The 20,354-nt window shown below is 39.5% G+C and overlaps 3 protein-coding genes across 3 annotated transcripts; 1 reads left to right on the forward strand and 2 right to left on the reverse strand.

The window, feature by feature from the left end:
- Window positions 1–10,447: 10,447 nt before the first annotated feature.
- Window positions 10,448–11,900, reverse strand: Sap30 (SIN3-associated polypeptide 30). Its single transcript, XM_065235082.1, has 3 exons — window positions 11,456–11,900; window positions 10,724–10,939; window positions 10,448–10,661 (listed from the first exon to the last, which is right to left on the reverse strand). Exons 1-3 carry the CDS (start codon window positions 11,630–11,632, stop codon window positions 10,533–10,535), a joined length of 522 nt encoding a protein of 173 aa, XP_065091154.1. The 5' UTR covers window positions 11,633–11,900; the 3' UTR covers window positions 10,448–10,532.
- Window positions 11,901–17,648: 5,748 nt separating this feature from the next.
- LOC135712108 (ribosomal RNA-processing protein 7 homolog A) lies at window positions 17,649–18,588 on the forward strand. Its single transcript, XM_065235084.1, has 2 exons — window positions 17,649–17,763; window positions 17,825–18,588. The coding sequence occupies exons 1-2, from the start codon at window positions 17,706–17,708 to the stop codon at window positions 18,553–18,555; spliced, it is 789 nt and encodes a 262-aa protein (XP_065091156.1). The 5' UTR covers window positions 17,649–17,705; the 3' UTR covers window positions 18,556–18,588.
- A 102-nt stretch (window positions 18,589–18,690) lies between these two features.
- LOC135712107 (integrator complex subunit 15) lies at window positions 18,691–19,965 on the reverse strand. Its single transcript, XM_065235083.1, has 3 exons — window positions 19,843–19,965; window positions 19,483–19,778; window positions 18,691–19,424 (listed from the first exon to the last, which is right to left on the reverse strand). Exons 1-3 carry the CDS (start codon window positions 19,916–19,918, stop codon window positions 18,696–18,698), a joined length of 1,101 nt encoding a protein of 366 aa, XP_065091155.1. The 5' UTR covers window positions 19,919–19,965; the 3' UTR covers window positions 18,691–18,695.
- Between the last annotated feature and the right edge of the window lie 389 nt (window positions 19,966–20,354).

A 20,354-nucleotide genomic window follows, 5' to 3' on the forward strand; every position in this document is an offset into this window, starting at 1 on the left:
CACAGCTTCAGAAGCCAACCCCCCATGCATGTTCCCTAATCGAGAAAAGCAACGATTCCCTTTGAGAAACACGTTACGGTGGACCATAATATCAACAATCAATACGAAACTAACGATTTTAAATTGGCTCCCCGCATAAACGCGAACCATCACATGACCTTACCGATAATGGTTATAAATTGTTTATAATCCCTGCTAAACTTCAACTGAAATGTTTATGGAACTTTACATGAACGTTTGTGTGATAAATTATAACCTTATGTATTATGGTTTTTTGGAAGCGGACCTTACAAATAATGGGTTGTTAAGAACCATTACCATTCCAAATTCTTGTTTTCTCCATACATTTTCGGAAAGAAAACTTTATTAGAACGTTTTTACTTATGGTTTGAGAACATTAATGGTTATGGTTATGGTAGTCAGTAAGGTCCATTAATGGTTTTGTATTATCACTCAACTTTACGTGAAATATATCGTGAATTGGTAATCAGTAATTTACAGGCAACCAATTCGCGATATATTCCACATAAAGTTGATCGATGTTACAAAACCATTCATGGACCTTACTGGTTACCATAACCATTACCATTAATGTTCTCAAACCATAAGTTAAAAGGTTTTAGTATAGTTTTCTTTCCGAAAATGTATGGAGAAAACAAGAATTTTGAATGGTAATGGTTCTTAACAACCCATTATTTGTAAGGTCCACTTCCAAAAAACTATAATACTTAAGGTTAAAACTTTATCATTAAACGTTCATGTAAAGTTCCATAACCATTTCAGTTGAAGTTTAGCAGGGATTATAAACAATTTTAATCATTTTAGGTAAGGTCAATTTATGGTTCGCGCTTATGCGGGGATACTTGGCATCTCGTCAACTGCTGTGGATTGGTTCAGATCTTACTTGGTGAATCGCTATGTACATGTCAAGATTGGCGCGTCGGAATCGGATGTTCTCTCAAAAAACTGGGGAGTCCCGCAAGGCAGTAACCTAAGACCGCTACTATTTTCGATCTTTTTAACCGACGTCGCCTTGCTGATACCATCAGGATACGCGTTTTATATGCAGACGATACGAAAATCTACAAAATTATTAAAAGCCTTTTGGACTGCTGGGATCTCCAGAATATGTTAAGTATTTTTGCTGACTGGTGCTCAAGAAATTTGATGAGTCTAAGCATAGAAAAATGTAACATTATTTCCTATCACCGAAAAATCGAACCAATCATGTTTGATTATGTTATCTACGGACGCTGTCTTGCTCGTGTAGAGCACATAAAGGATCTCGGCGTTACCTTGGACTGCAGACTCACTTTCAGAATCCACTACAATCACATCATCTCCAGAGCTAATCGACAATTGGGTTTTATTTTCAAAATTGCCGACGAGTTTCGTGACCCGCTATGCCTCAAGTCACTTTACTGCTCGCTTGTGCGATCCTTATTAGAGTCGAATTTTAGTTGTTTGGTGCCCTTTCCATGCTAGCTGGATCACTAGAATTGAATCCGTTCAACGCAAGTTTGTGAGATATGCTCTTCGTTTCCTCAACTGGCGTGACCCAACGAACCTGCCACCGTACGAGGAGCGTTGCCGTCTCCTAGGAATCGAGCCATTAGAGGTGAGACGGACGGTCGCTCAAGCTATGTTCGCTGGAAAGCTGCTTACAGTTGACATTGACTGTCCAACACTGCTGTCACAGCTAAATATGTATGCTCCTGAGAGGTCTCTTCTCTTCGTCAACGCGACTTTCTGTTTTTGAAACCACGGAGCCGGAATTATACACAGCCGGCAATTCAACAACTTTTTTTTATATGGTCGACTTCAATGTATCAGCTGACGTGTTTCATCATCGGCTACTTGGCCTTTTCCGTACCGTTGACCGTAACTATTTAGTTTAAGTTTTATTCATTTAGACAATAATTGTCAGTTGAATTTTTAAATAAACAATTTTTAAATAAATAAAAAAAAAAAAAAAACACCTGCGCGAATTGAGAAGTACCAACAATCAATACGAAACTAACGATTTTAAATTGGCTCACCACTTTAGTAGCCTATTGGTCCCAAGCAAACGATTAACGTACCCTATTCTAGTTGAAATTCTATTACTACACTATGTTTGTTTTGATTCGCTATGAAAGTTTGACAGATAACATCAGGGGTGTGTGGATTCATGCAGAACATGCAGGGGTGAGTGAAATAGCTTGGGACTGCTTGGGACCGTTGTTCTGGTACTGAGTGAGCCAAAAATAATAATGATTTTCTTCGGGACCCAGTGGTCTTAGAGTTACCTCTATGGAAGTACCCAAGTAACCATCAAGTTCGCTAATGTAAAAAATGCAATACTCGGTGCAATATAATCATAGAGGTAACTCTAAGACCAATGGGTCCCGAAGAAAATCATTATTATTTTTGGCTCACTCAGTACCAGAGCAACGGTCCCAAGCAGTCCTAAGCTATTTCACTCACCCCTGCATGTTCTGCATGAATTCACACACCCCTGATGTTATCTGTCAAACTTTCATAGCGAATCAAAACAAACATAGTGTAGTAATAGAATTTCAACTAGAATAGGGTACGTTAATCGTTTGCTTGGGACCAATAGGCTACTAAAGTGGTGAGCCAATTTAAAATCGTTAGTTTCGTATTGATTGTTGATATAATTGCTTTAAGACTAGTAGAAAAATTGAAAGCCGTATAGGGGAAAGGCTCTAATGTTGGCCTATGGATCTAAGATTGGGCCCATCGTTAAAAATCTGCTATTTATCAATTGTATCTAGATGAACGCGTCATTGGGACTGTACTAATGGATATTTTTGGTCGTTATTGAAAATTTAGTCGATTGCTGAATTTATGTATGGGCCCAAATTAGGGACATTACATACATTTCCCCTATTCCAAAAAAAATGGTCCCCAGTGCAGTTTCGAGCCCCTTCGGATACGGTGGTGTTTAAAGTTTGCTCTCTGTTTTGTGCGTGCGTTCGTTTTCATAGTTTTTGGCTGCATTTGCCTGATCAGCGCTGGCACTCTGCCTGACAGTTATACGTGTGTGATTGGTGATTTTCTCGCTTTCCGAGAAGTTTTAGAATCGAGAAAGAAAACACGATACATCATGTTTGCAAGCATCAGAAGAATTGACGCTATCTGCGTTGTTTAATTTTTTCTCCCTCATATCAACAATCAATTCGAAACTAACGATTTTAAATTGGCTCACCACTTTAGTAGCCTATTGGTCCCAAGCAAACGATTAACGTACCCTATTCTAGTCGAAATTCTAGTACTACGCAATGTTTGTTTTGATTCGCTATGAAAGTTTGACAGATAAAATGAGGGGTTATTGGTTTTTCCTATGTTTCGAGGGGTGAATCGATTAACTTGGGACCGAAGAGCTGAGCCAAAAAGTTGAGCACGTTATTTCGGGACCTTCTAGTCTTAGAGTTACCTCTATGCTTATATTGCGAAAAGGGCCCATATAGGGCTATCAACATAGAGGTAACTCTAAGACTAGTAGGTTCCGAAGAAACGTGCTCAACTTTTTGGCTCAGCTCTGGTACTATCTTCGGTCCCAAGCTAATCGATTCACCCCTCGAAACATAGGAAAATCCAATAACCCCTAATTTCATCTGTCAAAGTTTCATAGCGAATCAAAACAAACATTGTGTAGTACTAGAATTTTGACTAGAATGGGATACGTTAATCGATTTGCTTGGAACCAATAGGCTAGTCGTTAGTTTCCACCGGTTGCTAATAATGCGCTTGGTGGTTACTTAAGGTAACTTTATGTTTTTCAGGGGGAACGACACTTCAGGATTATCGCATTTTTTACCCAAACCTCTCATATAATTTTCAACGTGCACAAAATTTCAATCCATCCTATCTATTCTTTGTCTTTCTATTCCCAACTTATTCCTTCTGCATGCACACAAATTGTCAAGCAAGCCGTGCAGTTTCTCGAAGTTTTCAGGCCGACCATTCTGCCATACTCACTGTCAGTTTACAACACTCTCCACAACAAACACCACGTATGTCAGCTGGCCATGCCGGTAAAAAATCGGTGCGAAAACTAAAAAAAGATGACGGACCATTTGTCTATAATCGGTCTCGGGGGCAAAAAACATCAAGTGCTTCACAGTGGAGACGGCAACGCACATCCATTTCACGGACTCAAACCGATCGAATTCGACGGATAAGAGCCCTCTCTCTGTGTGTTGTAGCATGGAAGTTGCCGAACAGGCGCGAAGAAACTGTTGATTTCGTTCGAACTGCTGATTCCATCCCCGGGAAAAGCCTTACCAATGAAACCCCCTACGACAAGCAGGTGGAAAAGGAATTCAGGTCATTTTTTTCCACTCGGCCCAAGTTTTACTTGTCTCTGCTCCTGGTCAAGGGTTCGGATAAGAAAGAGCTAATGGTGAAGTAAGACACCCACCGGTTGATGTATTTCTATGCGAGAATATTGCGAATCAAATTCCCGTCCAAATACAGCTGGGAATATTAACCGGAACCTTGTAATCCATCACCATCATCCGTTCCTCCTACTGTGCAGTTTCGACCTATTCGGTGCGGAACCGTTTTTCTGCACTTGAGCTGTGAGCTTTGGTTATTAAAGTTGGGCGGTGTTCCGAGCGGTGTCCATTAATTCCGTTTCGCTAAAAATCAATATTTTTGAACCCCCTCCCGTTTGGAACAAAACGTTACTCTGAAAATGACCCCCCTCTATTTATTACGTAATGCTCTATAAACGCCCCCCCACGCCTTTTCATTTAATTATTTTTTGATTTCGTTTTGTATTTTTTATTTTTAGGTAATTAATTATATTATTAATATTCAAAATAAAAACAAAAGATCATCGAGTACCTGCTTTTCTAAAGTTCAAGGATAGCAAAAATCTCAATTTGTAAAATTAAAACAGATCCATTTTACAAAGCAAGATTTAGTGATGACAGCCTTCATTGTCGTTGCCAAAAACGTCAAAAAAGACCTGTATTTTCAAACTTTACATCAAGAAACGAAAAAAAAAAACAAAATGTTTTCTTTGTTACGTAACGCAAATCTTTACTACTCCTCCCCTATGTATAATTCGTAACGATATAGGTGACCCCCTCTTCCCTATAAGCGTTGTATAATTCATGGACGCTTCATTGCAGCATTTTTGTTTTCTTTTTACACCTATTCTCTTCGCGTTCAGGCTCCTATCCCTCAGAATTTTTTTAACACCCCTCACATCACATCAATTGCCTCATCTATTCCCATCTATTTTTTTCTATCTCTGCTCTATTTTCGCCAACACGACAAACTCAAAAAAATGCCATCAATTATGTTTTTCCAGGGGGTAAGTCACTCTGCCACATTGTGCTAACACCCACAGAAACACACTTCAAGCACCCTTTCGCCGCATGACAAGCAATTTTTTAATCAATTCTGGCACCACTGCAAATAATGTTTACATTCGATTGATATTTTGTTTTGAAAAAAAAACCTGAAAAAAACGTCGAACCGTTCTGCCTTGAAAGGAAAAATTTCTTGATCTGGATTGAAAACCTCCAATCCAAAGAAAAGGAAATACTAAACCGGTTAGGATCCACGAAAGCAGCGGCATCAGGATGCTAAAAAATGTAAAGATGTCTTGCAAGAAAACCACTACAACCGCAACGAAAAAGTTTCTGATTGTAAATCCTAGGTTCTCACCAGCGGCATCCCAATCACGGCCCCTCCAATTAATTGTAAATGTATCCTTTGCTTGATCTTTCTTCTCGGGTGGCACGTACCCATTCGTCTTCCTCCTGCAGCGAGAGGACCAATGCCCGTGTCAAGAACTAATTTGTGGTTATAACCCTGAACGGTAGTGGCCTAGGGGCATCCCACTCTAAACTTTAGTTCTAATATCAATTAAATATTTTTAAATCTGTCATAAGTATTCTTAAGTATTTTTAAGTATTTTCAATCCTGGATAGTTTTCATCGCAGTGACCGGTTGCTAATATAGTTGTTTGTTGTTTTAACTTGGACGATTTATGACTTTTCGTCTCGAATTTAGTGGAATTGATACTAATTTTACCATGTTTTAATTTAGATTATATGTGTAATCATGTTAATTAATGGGTAAATATTATAATTTGATTTATGAAATAGTGTAACAAAGTAAACAATTTTTCAGCTAACCAGGCAGAATATTCATTGGACTGTTTACATTCATCCGATTTGAATTACTGATTTATTCTAACTGACTGTTCTATGCGCTACCAAACATTTAGATTCCGAAGGCATTAAAGGACGTCAAACTGGCATTATTCTAACCTGTCAAATACAATCATCAAGGTCTTAGACCAAGAGTTTCCTTCATTTTATTTCACCTCAGAATTGTATAAGTTCTTGACAATTCTCAAGCAGATCAAATCAACCGAAGCTATGCTGCTCATTTGCTAGTGAGCCACGATAGTGAAGCGTACCATTTACAATTGCTGCAGTAGGATCTATTCGGGGGATGGTGGACCTCCCCATAGTGCCACTATTTGAGGAGCATATATTGCTGGATTACGCCGTACTGCCGAGAAAGTTAAGATAGTATCCTACTAGAAGTTAATTATTTTGTTTAAACTCTACATATATTTCGTGCTTTTAGGTTTCGGATGATGATTAAGGATTGCAAAACACTCGCTTCGTTAACTTTATATTCTATAGAGGCAACCAGATGACTCGTGCGACACGATGTAAGAAGACGTCTCCCAGGTTTGTCAAGGGGGAATACACATTTTAATATTGTGAAATAAAATTTATTCAATTCTCACAATAAAAAGATTAACATACCACAACCGTTTATGAATGTTTACAGCAGTATTTTCAGACCGTGGAGCATGCTCGCTGATTTCATATACGCGGTACACGATAAACACGAGAAGCAGTAATTAAACTATTCCAAAATTATCGAAAAAGGGGATATGCCGTTTAGATCTTGTCCAGACTTGATAATCGTTTCGAACATCAATTCTCAACGTTGTCCCACCGCTCGGTCTACATCGCCTAATTCCTTTTCGTTCAGTGGGGATTCGCGAACTCCAGGTTGAAAATCGATGGTTTAGAAAAAGAGCGTCGAAGGTTCCGGATACTATAAATTATTCTACACTTTTAGATAAACACATTCGGCTGGAGGCTATGAGATGTGATTCTCGGGATGCTAAAGTAAGGTGCGAATGGTGTGGAAAGCCTCCACAACTGCTAATTCAGCTCCGATCAGCCCAAATTACTTCAGTTAGTGTCACACTGTCAATAGCCTAATTTCCACATATTACACAATGATGGAATTCAAATCAACGAGGAACGGGTGGAAGATTCGCACAACTATCAGCTAGACAGAGCTAGACCATAGCGTGAAATGTTTGAGTGCTAGCGTAATGCGTGGCATCATTCAATTTGCTCTCGAAATTGAAGCCATAATCGGGATAACATTCCACCACTTCAAGGCATTATAATGATTGAATTTCTTGCAAAGGATAGGTACTTTAAAAATATTCGCTGAAAAATGATATACGATATTAGATAAACAAACAAATTAAATTTGCATGGCAACTGTGGTAACCTAGCTGGAAATAAACTAACGCTAAATATTTCTTAAGTATTTTTAAGTATTTCCAGATATCTTAGATATCAGTAAGGACTTTCTGTGTAGAACGCGAGAAATACAAAGTTTAGAGTGGGATGCCCCTAGGTAGTGGCTGCTGATTAAAATTGGATCTCTACAGTTGCGAAACGCTTATGGAACTCTATTACTGATTCTGACGCAGCAAGTCAGTGGTATAGCTAGCGGTCTTTTCCATGTCTTACTATGATATCCGGTGCTCGGGGCTAAGGTCATTTTAGCTGCAAATAATCCTCCCGCCGGTTGTTCTATTTCTTTAAACAAACAACAGCAAAGGAATCGCAGGGAGTCTGTCATTTTCAGCGTTATGTTATGATCGAGGATATGGTTGCCAGTAAATTTATTTTTTCTGTTGAAGTTTTGACAACTCCGTAAATATGATGAAGCACCCAGAAACACCTTCCGACACCCAAAAACACACATGAAACACAATAAGCACAAACACGTTGCGAGAGCATTTCCAGTCGATGGTATGAAGTAACATAAAAACACTTTGAATGTAACAACTCAAGGCGGGAGTAGCCGTCAACAATGCTGATGATGGTACAGCACGCAACAACCACCCTACTGCTTTCTCTCTGAGATGATCACGTTGGTCATGACGAGAGGAGCAACACAATAGTTGGGTAAAGAAGAATTGCATTATAACAAACCATCGACTGGAAATGCTTTCGCAACGTGGGGCTTTAGGTAGTGATGAAAACGTCGCTAGAACTATTCCTCAGCCGCAGTCAGTTTATGAGCAAAAGAGGGACGCACATTTTTTGCCTGTAGACTTGGAGACATACTTCAAGTCTCCGCGTACATCGTACGGGTTAGGCAAAAGATGTGCGTCTATCTTTAAAAACTGTCGCACTAATGGCCCTTCGCTCATTTTCAACTTCTATTCAATTTTCATACTGCCGTACTCTAACGGAACTATCCACCTACTCTCTTCTAAAAAAGATCATTCTCTAGCTAATAAATTATCACACTAAAGCTTCATGTTAGCATTTCCAACCAAATCTAAATTATGAAAATCGCGCAAAATGCGAAGGCCGCGCGAGACATTATCACTTTAAGAGTGCCACCAAAATATATGTGATAGCCTGTGTTGGCAAGTTGATTAATTTTGATTTCCTCCCTAGATATTCTACTTATTTGACTATTGAGCTTTGTTTCAAATTAGTTATTTCATCGCACGCATCAATTATTTAAAAAAAAAAATCGCGGCCGTACCGAACAAATTCTAAACTACATAAGCTCGAAAAACTTTTGGCAAGCTCTACCGAATTGCGAATCACTTACTCACTGTAGCAAGACAACTGTCGGTAGACTGCGAACTCTCTTCGCTGTTCGACTTGATCAAGGTAGATCTAAAGGTACTCAACCTGCCATTGTACGAAGGGCCAAAAACGGTTTGGGTGAATCCGTGGGCAACATCGCCCACGTGCATCCACGGAATAGGTGAGAATCTCCTTCCAACAACAGGATCATACAACCGGTAATAAACAGGCCACAGGAGGATGCTCCAATGAGTGGGGAGAAAGACCCGCCCTCTTTTCACGAAATGTTAAAGACAGAAAGAAAGATCTCACTCGATATGTTGCAAAGGAATCCATAACATTACGATGATCTCGATGAGCTACCATAGATTTGCTGCCGCTACTTCTTCAACCGGTGTTAAAAACAGCACTCTCGCCTTTTGTTCCTCACACAGCATAGTAAACCCCAATCAACCACGAAACATACTCTAGCTGCTCCAACTAGAGATATCAGCAGATTAAAAAAGGAATGCGTCCACTTTCGATCACCAATCACTTGCGACATAACGGCAACGGTTTACCAGTAGTCTGAAAGAAGCAGTTGCGTTGAACCCTACCCCGCCGCCTCCTATGCATAATATGATAATATTTAACATAAGCCTTTTCGCACATACCTATCATTCGTAAATTATGTCTCTTCTTTTCCCTGAATCATTGAGCAATATTGGTTGACTTTGAATAAGTAAGATGGATCGGATCGGAGCTGTTTCGGAATTGAGAACCAATGCAAGGAAAGTTCGAAGTAAAATAATCGTATGTCTACCTAATGTATGTAACCGTCGTGTTGCCAAATTGGCTCGTTTATCGTTTCTACAAAACGACGTCAAGATATAATTTAATCATAGATTTTCCTAGAATAAATAAGGCAAAGGGCTTGGTATTTCATTGTTGTTCTTTTCTGAGCTCAGATGATGGGCCAAGACTCCAGCGCTATGATGGCTTGAATAGCGAAGAAACGCTCCCTTGGCCCGACCTACACTCAGCAGAGTATCGTTGACAAAGTACACTGGAGTCGCTTTTTACGCGGGTGATACGTCCCGCGTAAAAAAAAACCGCGTAAAAAAAAACCGCGTAAATTCCGGAATCCGCGTAAAAAAAAACCGCGTAAATTCCGAAATCCGCGTAAAAAAAAACCGAGTAAAAAAAGACCGTGTAAGAAAAAAGCGCGTAAAAAGCGATATACCGCGTAAATTCAGAAATCCGCGTAAAAAAAAACCAAAATCCGCGTAAAAAAAAACCGCGTAAATTCCGGAATCCGCGTAAAAAAAAACCGCGTAAATTCCGAAATCCGCGTAAAAAAAAACCGCGTAAAAAAAACCGTGTAAAAAAAAACCGCGTAAAAAGCGACTCCAGTGTAATAGCAGATTGGCCTTTTGTCCCAGTTATTCCGGATATGGTAGATTTGTGTGGTGATTTTAGCGTAGAATAAAACAAAGCGCCCATTGCGGGCGGCTCTGTATCAAAATACATTAAAAGCAACAATATGTGATATTTCAATGAATAAAATTGAAATATTTTGCACATTCCGACATCGTTATTAATACGAACTATACTTAAGTCCGGTGGTGACCAGAGAGATAAGGTTAGAGTTTACTTTCATGTGGCTTCATTACTGGCGTTATTCTTCTGGTCTAGCTTATTGGAGTTGGACTTAACCATGTAGATGAAATAGGTGAGAATTTCCTTTTCCTTGATCGGAATGGTTTTGAAGTGTTTCATGATTGTCTGGGTGGGAAAAGATAGCAGTTTGAGTCTGAACTGTAAATTTAATTGCAGAAAGCAGTTACCTCCGACAGTTGTGCTTTGTTGATACCGGGGCGCGTGGATACCTTGTAGAATCGTTTGTACCTACGGAGGGTATTGACCTGCAGTTGGTACAGATCTACTTCCGGTAGATCTGTATCCGTCTCGTTGCTGTCGTCTTCGGAATCGCGACGGCGGCGTTTCGTGCGGGCACACTGGATACGGCCCTTGTGAAAGTCACAGATATAGATGTGCCTCGCCTAGGAATGAAAAAGGATATTGTTAGAATTTTTAATGTAAACATTTTAGTGCCAACATTTCAAAGGGGCGTAAACAATGGCTTTGGTTGTCGATTTCTCACGAATAAAAGCTCACTCATGAAAATTAATGACATCAACAGGTGAGGGATGTTTCCTCTACCAGCTAGCTTTATTAATTTGGATGGATGAGCTTTAAGTTGCGAGAAATTGACGGCTAAAGCCATTGTTTGCAAAAGCAATTAGGCCCCTTCGAAATGTTGGCAGGGACAAATCTTAAAAATGTTTTGAGTTTAGTAGCTACAATAATTTGTAAAATTCATAAACATTTTTTGCTCAACATAAATTTTGTTGAATCGTTTCTGACCAGTGTACCACAATCCAAACATACACAACTGCAAAGCGTGTATGAAACGTAAACTAACGTGAGCAACGAAAGCAAACATCACTGGTAGTGGAAGCCAAAAAAAAAAGTATCACATAACCAGAGAACCACTCTTTTACATACAATGTACTTACAGCTGTATCGATACTGAGCTTGAGCCGCCTCTGTGTCACGGTCTTCTGAATGCGTTTGCTGTAGGAGGCATTCCCGGCCTGGTTTCGACAGCGTTCGCCATCGTCTAGCAGGCAACAGACCTGATCCGCCGGACCACGGGAGTCTTCCTCACCGGTACTGAAGCCGTTGTTATTCATCACGGATTCAAACTTGGCCCAGGCGAAGAAACGGGTTGCACAAATTTTGTAACTAATTATTAGCACTTTTTCACGAAAATGTTTCCGATTCGAAAATAAACCATAGGGTTCCGAAACGCCACTTCCTTTTGGCTATACACGTTATTTGTAACACACACCGAGGATACTAGTTTACTAGCTTTCAAGATTGACTAGATAATCGTAAAATCATAAAGAATTTCAACTTTAAAATTGGAATCACCGTGAAACACTTGCAATAATGGCTACCACAAAATAAGAAAACAGACAGATTGGTGAGCATCAGAATACTGGCGTTGACGAGTGTGTTGATTTTGTTTGCGGTTTTACGTGAGAAAGTGAAAGAGAAGATTTTTCGCTTTTTTTTTACACACACTTTAATGAGAAACACCATTGGAGTAAAGATAATATCCCGAGTCCCGGCTCAGAGACCACCATTGGCATTGGCGTTGACGGCGACTCTGTAGCTCTTTACTCCTATGAGAAAATCCATAAGCAAACGTCAGACTGTGCGTGAAATATGGCGGACTTTGTACTATCCTTTCACTCCAGCGAAAATTCCCATATGAAACTGTCTAAATTTTCTGGAAGAGCAAATTTTTCGACGGTGCCTGTGACTGTCTTTGAACAAGGAGACTATCTTTACTCCAACGTTGTTTCTCTTTAACGTGTGTGTAAAAAAGCAAACAATCTTCTGTCTTCACTTTCTCGCGTAAAACCTCAAACAATATCAACACACTCGACAGCGCAAATGATTCTGGTTCAATGAATAAATACAGGTGAGGTCCAGAGAGTTTGTCGTCTCTTTTGTTCCTCCGCTGTTTAAATGGATGACGGAGTTTGATGTCATACTCCGTCAGCCATTTAAACAGGGGAGGCGCAAAAGAGATGACCAGTTCGCTGGGCTCACCTGTTTACACTCATTGGCCTCTACTGTTTTGTGTGCACTTGTGTGTGGAGATTTGAGTTATCGACCTTCATTCCTCCAGCGTTGCCAGATATACACATTGATCGGTATTCATACCGATTTTCGAACTTGATACCGATATGCAGATAATAAGGTTCTTCAGAATACCGATTTTTGTGATGTCATACCGATTAATTATTACATGCCCACACTCAAATATCAGAGAAAACTATTGTGACTTTTATTTTTTTAATATGTCAAATTTGTAGAGCCTGCTGAAAATGCTCAACAAATTATTCATCATTAAAAATTACTGATGCTTGATACTCTTTCAACTAGTATTTCCATTTCCTCGCCGTTTTTGGCTACCCTGGAATCGAGAAACAGATGATGGCTGATCCCGGTAATTCCTGGGAATCGGGAAATGTGATCAAAAAGTAAGAGGTTGTATCAAGGACACGACCGTAGATTTACGTAGGATTACGAAAGGTAGTTTTGATGTCACAGCAAAAATATAGTAAAATTAGATTGATTTCTTAACTTGTTATCAGTGAAAAATTTCGATAGGTTGTAATCCGGAAGTAATTTGAGAGTTCTGTTTTTGAGATGCTCTGTCGATGTCCATGTAGTACAAGCCAATCCTGGACGATATGTCTTTGATTCAAGCTCTTACTCTATAGTTAACTCTTTTATCAGTCATTTTTGGTCCTGAAAAGGATCGATGGGTTGGAAGCTAGTTAAGAACAACACTGTGGAATTTTTTCCTCGATGTTCTTGGAGATGATAGCGGTACGGAAATGAAATATGTATTAGGGAAAACACATCAATCACAGAATCTGAGCCTACCGGACCCTTCTTTAAGAGGCAAGTTTTTTTTTATGTAATGCTCTTAATATGAGGGGCTTACAATTTGCACCAAAATGCATAAAGATCGGTACCGTCTGGTATGCTCGAAGCTTGGTATCAATATTCGGCGACATGGAAACGCCTCGCTTTCTGATGACAAATTTACGCATTTACGTGCAAAAAACGCACGAAATTTTTGGTTTATTCAATAGATAATAAAAAAGGCGAATATTGATTGGAGGAATTTCTTGCTCAAATTTGTCCAATCGTGAGACATTCACGATCAATCATATAAATTCGAGATTTTTTTGCTTTTCCTAGTGTCCTGCAGAAAACCTTACGAAGTGTCTCTGGTTAGATGACATGGTCATGTGGTATTTGGTCATTGCGAGAATTTGTATGTACCATTTCAATACTTAACGCATTTGACCACAAACGTTTTGTTGCTGGGTACATTATCAAAGAGCTTTGGGGGTGATGTGGATGGCAGAAAGGCGAGCGAACGTTCAATGAAAATTAACTCTTAAACAACAATAATTTATTGTGATCCTACATATATTGTGGTCTTATATAATAAATCTTATTTGTTAACTGCAGCATGAGCTTGTGTTTTGTGTAGGAATAGGAATTTGAGCGGAGTTCTCTCTGTTTATACTTTTTAGTATGACGCGCTTGACATAGATGGTTCACAGCAATTCACGAAGAGCTACTGATTCCGATCAATAGCGGTGCGGCTTCTTCCTCCTTCCAGACAGCCTTTGATGTTTTCTGAGAGACACCACCACTCACCACGCGGTGATTGAATAAACACCCTTTGGTGAGACTTGATGGAATTCAATTTTGAAATGTGTTAGGGAAATCGCTTTTCGCAGGCTGTCGGTGATAATTTCGTGCAATTTTCAATAGTGACATTTTGAAAAATGATGAAGACTTGAATTTAACATATGCGTGGAAATATCTCTGATCGATTGGTGTAAAAATTATTGAAATTTGTCCAGGGGCAGCTGAGTTATTAACGTTCAAAATCTTTCATAATGTTGTTATAATGTATACATGTTCCATTTTCACAAAGTGTACCCCCATATAGAAATCACAGACGTCAAAATGAGACACCTCTGATTTTAAGTGTGAATGTTTGATAAAAAAAAGTGCAAAATTTCAACACTACCGAGGAAACAGCATAAGCACAACAACACCTTGCTTACGGAGTATTCACTGAATGAAAGAGACCGTGAAAGAGGACACTAAAGTTGAAAGATTTTTCTTCCGACTGTTTCATCCGTTATTTCTGACAGACCAGGAATCAATTTTGACAAACACCTTTTCCAAAGTAGGAAGATCAACAACAGTGGGATTTTCGAACATCTTAATTTATTTTCGAAGTGTCAAATTTAAGTGAAAATTCACCAAATGGAACACAGCCTGAGTATTCTTCTTTGGTTTAACGGCTTTCTCAATCTTAAAAACTCATAACGGCTACGATGAAATCTGCCCGAAACTTCGGCAGATGGTTATCTTGCTTAACGACGTGTCCAAACCATTTTTGGTTTGATTAAATGATTTGAGTTATCATTCAAACGTTCATGTAAAGTTCCATAACCATTTTAGTTGAAGTTTATCAGGGATAAACAATTTTCAACCATTTTTGGTAAAGTCAAGTAATGATTCGCATTCATGTAGGTGAGTAAAACATTCCCCGGAAATTTATTCCGACTCACCTGGAATCCCTAATAAAAATTGTATGGTTAATTTGCTTAACGACGTGTTCTGGGTATCATCCAAACCATTTGTGGAATAGTTCAATGATTTGGGTTATCGTTCGTTTATGGTTATTTTTTATTAGGGATGGCTGTTCGTAGTCCAAAAGTTTAAATATTCGCTTTAAAAAAATAAAATACCGATAAATACCGATTTTTTTAAACCTTCGACAGCGATAAGCTTGAAAACAATCTGGCAACGCTGCGTTCCTCCAGCGTTGCCAGTTTGTTTTCATGATTATCGGTATCAAATTATTAAAAAATCGGTATTTATCGGTATTCACTATTTTGTTTTTTGACTAAAATTGAAAGATGTACTTTCTATGTAAGTCGGAAGAAACTTCTGGGAAATATTTGAATTAGTCTCTTAATGGTACCAACAAAACTTCCAAAGGGAGAATAAAGAAGATCTTGTGAAGGAAGTTTGAAGGAAGTTCTAAAATATGTCTAACAAACATCCAATGGGGATCTTCCAAGACAAATATTGAGAAACTTCTGGTAAATTTTTTTAGGAACATGCGGAAAAAATATCCAGAAGCTAGAAAAGTTTGGAAATCGGAAGGCAATCCCGGAGGAGCCATTTCTAGGTGAAGTTAGGAGAAGCTCGGAAAAACCTTCCAATAAGGCAGAAAAAACCTACGGAGAGTGACTTATGGAGAAACTTCCAGAGGAAGACGAAATAAACTTCTGGGAGAACTCGATAGATACATCCGGTAGAACTTTCATTGAACTTCTTGGAGCAGATGGAAGAAACTTCCAGGGGAATCTGGGAAAATCTTCCTAAGGTAGATTGTATGAAAATTCTGGAAAAAGTCGGACGCCAGAGGACTTACGGAACAGTCGACTACTTCAAGGGGAAGATGATAAAATATCGGAAAGAAATAGATTTCTGGGGGATGTTAGCTGAATATTCTCTGAAGTTTATCACATGCTCTATTGATCCAGCAATTTTCCTGATATTTATAAAACATCCCTGAAAATTTCAAAATGTTCTTGAAGTTTTCGGAACTCAGGAATGTTTGGACTTCGGAATAACTCATACTAGGAACTACTTGAAAGTTCTTACAATTTTCCTAAAGTTAATGGGGCTGTTTTGAAGTTCTCTGGTCTCGTAACTTCCTTGATTATTATGGAACTACTGGAAAATCTCTTATCTTCTGTAAAAGTCCCTGTATCTTCTTTAGGGCTTTCAATTTATTTATTTTTCAAATTAATGAACATCATCATTTAAGTTCTCTGAACTACCCGCTATTTTTTTTAAGTTTTCGAAACAGCCGGTAAAAACACAGCACTTTCCTTAAAATGTTCTCACAATTTTCTAAAGTTCATATAACTTCCCTTACGTTACCAAAATTTTCATGAACCTCTCGGATCTTAACTGAAGTTTTCGGAAATTTCCTTGAATTTATATGTACTAATGCTTCCCTAACGTTATCTCAATTCTCCTAAAACAAATGGAACTATCCTGAAAACCATTAAATTTCTTTGAAGTTCTTTGGACTTGTGAAGTTTCCAAAATATTTCAATTTCCTTAAGTTCATTGGAGTTCTCTGGGCTTTCCTGAGATTCCCGGGTTCTTGGATTTGTACAGAAGTTAATGAAACTGTCTTTAATTTATCTGAACCTACCCAAAAGTCCGAACTATTCTGAAGTTTCAGAACTTCTGAAAAGTTCCTGAAGTTTTCCTGAAACTAATGGAACCACAATAAAACTCTGGAAGCATTTCTGAAGTTCCGGAGAAGTTGAAAAAACTGACGGGAGGAGACGGAATAACCTTTCGAGCGAAGCCAGAAGATGCTTCCAAGGGAAGTCGAAATAGCTTTCCATAAGGAATCGGAAAATAATTTACAGGGTAAGGTGGATGGAAATTCCTAGGGAAAGTTGGTAGAAACTTCGAAGGGAAGATTAAAGAAATTTCAGGAAGTTCAAAAATTACCGTTTTATTGGACCTATTTTTCTACTGAATAAAAGTATTTCTCGATTTCCAGATATTACTGGAATGGAGCCATCAGCTGTTTTTCGACTCTTTGGTTACCAAAAACGGCGAGGAAATGGAAGCATTCGTCGAAAGAGTATAAAGCATAAGACATTTTTGAAGATGATTTTTTTAGAGCAGGCTCAAAAATTGTAACTTTTAAAAAGATAAAAGTCTCTCACAATAGTTTCCTCTGAAAATTCAGTGCGGGCAGGCAGTAATCATTTTGATTATTAGTAAAAAAAATCGGTATAAATCGGTATTGTAGCTCAAATATCGGTATTCTGAGAAACCTTATCTGTATATCGGTATCAAGTTTGAAAATCGGTATAAATACCGATAAATCGGTATGTCTGGCAACGCTGCGTTCCTCCTCGGCCGTAAGTCAGCTCTATTCACACTGAATGTATAATTTTTTTGATTTTTCGGAGATATTTGGACTTTGTTACGAATTGAGATCAAAAGAAAATGTGTAGCTGTCAAACGCACGAGGGCATCAGCATATCGAAAATCCGTGAGTAAACATCAGTATCCGTGTAATTTGATAGCAGAATCTGGGGCGAATTTTGAATGGGGATCATTCCGAACCCGGAAATTAAAATGAGTCTACAAGCAGAGGATTTCACAGGTTTTTGCACCGTTTTTTTTGTCCTAGCGCAGATCTCTCTTATAATTGATGATTGTTACAGAAATTCCGCTGAAATACGAAGACCAGGATACTGCGTTTCATCATGTGCTGGTGAAGGAAAACATTTCCAAAGTGGTTCACAAACTGAAGCCTGCCGGAAGAACACTGTACGTGTTGAACGTTCCGCCGTATGTAACGTCAGAGGCTCTTCAAAAAGCATTTAGCTCAACAGGTGCGGTGGACAGGGTGATTCTTCAGGAAAAACCAGCTGAGGAAAATGATTCCACGAATGAACTACTGGATAACAAATTCAAGGTTGCTTACGTTGTTTACGAGCAGCCTTCATCGATGAAGAAACTGCTGAAAATACGAAAACTTAATGCACTGAACGCGGACGGAACACTGCTAACGGGTATCGATAAATGGACTAAAGCCTACCTGGAATGTATTCCCGATCCGGTTAGTATGCAGCGGGAGATAGATGCGTACATGGCCAGTTACGATCGCAAGGTTGCCAATGAGAAGGAACAACCGGGAACGGAAGCGGATGACGAAGGTTGGGTCACGGTGACCAAATCCAATGCAAATACTTTCGTTCAGCGGGAGGCGACCGTTAACAAACTGGAGGATAAGATTAGCAAGGACCACAAGCAGAAGGAACTTAAAAACTTCTATACGTTCCAGATCCGCGAGTCGAAGAAGAACGATATTGTAAGTTTGAGGAAAAAGTATGATCGAGATCTGCAGAAGATGAAGCAGATCAAGAAAACGAAGCGATTCAAACCTTATTAAATGTGCGAGTAATAAATTTAACTTTGAATATTGTTTCAACAGCTTTGTAGAGAAATTTTCAGTCTCATGACTTACACGATTTGCACAAGGATACTTTCGGCGTAAATAATACTTACATGCTTTAAAATTTGAATCTACACTTACACAGCCTTGTTTGCGTTGATAACAATCTGCAGCAGCTTGTTTTTGCTTGGAAGGGTCTCTAATCGACACACCAGTTGTGGAATGTTTCCAAAGATACAGCGTGAAGTTAGCCCCACCTGTACAGCTTGGGCAAACCGTTCCAGGCAGCAGTGGATGTACTGTTCGTCCAGTGACTTTCCCATCTTCAACAGAGACTCCATTTCTGCTTGCAGGGAATTGATAATAAGTCCCAGATGCTGAGCATTCAATGCGCTCGGGGGCGCAGAAACAGGGGGAGTCGCTTCCAGCAAGCTTTGTAACACGGCCAGATGCAGTTTGCTGTACAAATCTTGCTGTTTCGTAATCAACATAGAAAGAACACACCAACGAATTAGTCCAGCTAGCGGAGTGACCACAGGCATTGCGATTGCTCCCGTGGGAAGTGCCATGGGCTGCTGTGAGGCTAGGCACAAAGCAGGATTCTCCGCAACCCACTCGGTAATGACGTCCAGTAGGAGATCCGGCGGCGCTACCAGCTGGCCTTTACCCCCGTTGAGGTAAAGATCTGTAACGGCTGTCATGAAATTGGCCGCAAAACGAGGCGCAACCATCGGTAAGGATTTAAGCTGCTCGGATGACTTGTTGGAGAATATGACAAAATCCTTAACGATGCACTGAGCCAGTTCCAGACTCGGAGGAGAGGTACAACCGAGCTGTTGCATCCACGTTCCTGCTGCACATAATAGCTAAAAAACATATTTGTTACATCCGGTTGCAGTAAAAAAAAACCCCACGAGAACGAACCGGTGCTATAGATCCGGAAACAGCGGTACTGATCAGCTTATTAAGAACGCTACTCCTTCCGATGGAACCACCAAAAAGGGAAAAGAAAATCGCATTCCGAGTTGCATCTGGTCCCGGGCGGGAGAAAAAATCACACAGAACCAGTACCAGCTGAAACTCCTCCACCGACGATAGCCTTGGAGCGATTGGTTGTTTTTGATACTGCTGACCGCGTTGCTCGTCCCGCCGTTCCCGGAAGACGAACTCCCCGATCAGATCCATGGCGATGTCGTGATTATTGCGGTGGATGAGATTTTCTGCCGAGAAAAGCAAATTTGCTAGGAAGCCAGTTGGTTTCATGAAAAATTAGAAGACATTTACCAATTATTGGCAGTGCTTCCCGTGCCATATCCGGGAAATCCATCTTGCGGAGAATTTGACGCTCTTGACTGGACATTTTGCGCTGTTTGTAAACGATGTTTTAAGAAAATTTAAATTTATTAGATTTTTTTGTTGCTACCTTGTTTTGATCTAAGAGGGTTTTGATCTGTTTTGATTATCGAATAATTTTGACATGGACGTGAGGATAAGACCAGAGACCGATGCGGTAGTGTGAAAGCAGCTGAATATAGAGTACACAGCAAAAAAAAAGATATAACTTCGAACAACCCTAATACAAATCTGGGTACTACCAACAATAAATACGAAACTAACGATTTTAAATTGGCTCACTACTTGACTAGCCTATTGGTCCCAAGGAAACGAGCATCGTACTCCATTCTAGTCGAAATTCTACTACTACACAATGTTTGTTTTGATTCGCTATGAAAGTTTGACAGATAATATGAGGGGTTAGTGGATATTCGAGGGGTGAATCGATTAGCTTGGGACCT

This window comes from Ochlerotatus camptorhynchus, unplaced genomic scaffold (assembly GCF_037179485.1).
Source record: "Ochlerotatus camptorhynchus isolate MF236.1 unplaced genomic scaffold, CSIRO-AGI_Acam_v1.1 ptg000457l, whole genome shotgun sequence".
In the NCBI taxonomy this organism is placed as follows: domain Eukaryota; kingdom Metazoa; phylum Arthropoda; class Insecta; order Diptera; family Culicidae; genus Ochlerotatus; species Ochlerotatus camptorhynchus.

Excerpts from the sequence above, each read along its gene's own strand:
- Sap30 (XM_065235082.1), bottom strand. The coding sequence starts at position 11,632 with ATGAATAACAACGGCTTCAGTACCGGTGAGGAAGACTCCCGTGGTCCG. Across the intron at positions 10,940-11,455 it reads AGCTCAGTATCGATACAGCT|GCGAGGCACATCTATATCTG; the intron begins GTAAGTACATTG and ends TTTCATTCCTAG. Across the intron at positions 10,662-10,723 it reads ACAAAGCACAACTGTCGGAG|ACAATCATGAAACACTTCAA; the intron begins GTAACTGCTTTC and ends TTTCCCACCCAG.
- LOC135712108 (XM_065235084.1), top strand. The coding sequence starts at position 17,706 with ATGGGGATCATTCCGAACCCGGAAATTAAAATGAGTCTACAAGCAGAG. Across the intron at positions 17,764-17,824 it reads ACAAGCAGAGGATTTCACAG|AAATTCCGCTGAAATACGAA; the intron begins GTTTTTGCACCG and ends TGATTGTTACAG.
- LOC135712107 (XM_065235083.1), bottom strand. The coding sequence starts at position 19,918 with ATGTCCAGTCAAGAGCGTCAAATTCTCCGCAAGATGGATTTCCCGGAT. Across the intron at positions 19,779-19,842 it reads GGAAGCACTGCCAATAATTG|AAAATCTCATCCACCGCAAT; the intron begins GTAAATGTCTTC and ends TTTTCTCGGCAG. Across the intron at positions 19,425-19,482 it reads TTTCCGGATCTATAGCACCG|CTATTATGTGCAGCAGGAAC; the intron begins GTTCGTTCTCGT and ends TATGTTTTTTAG.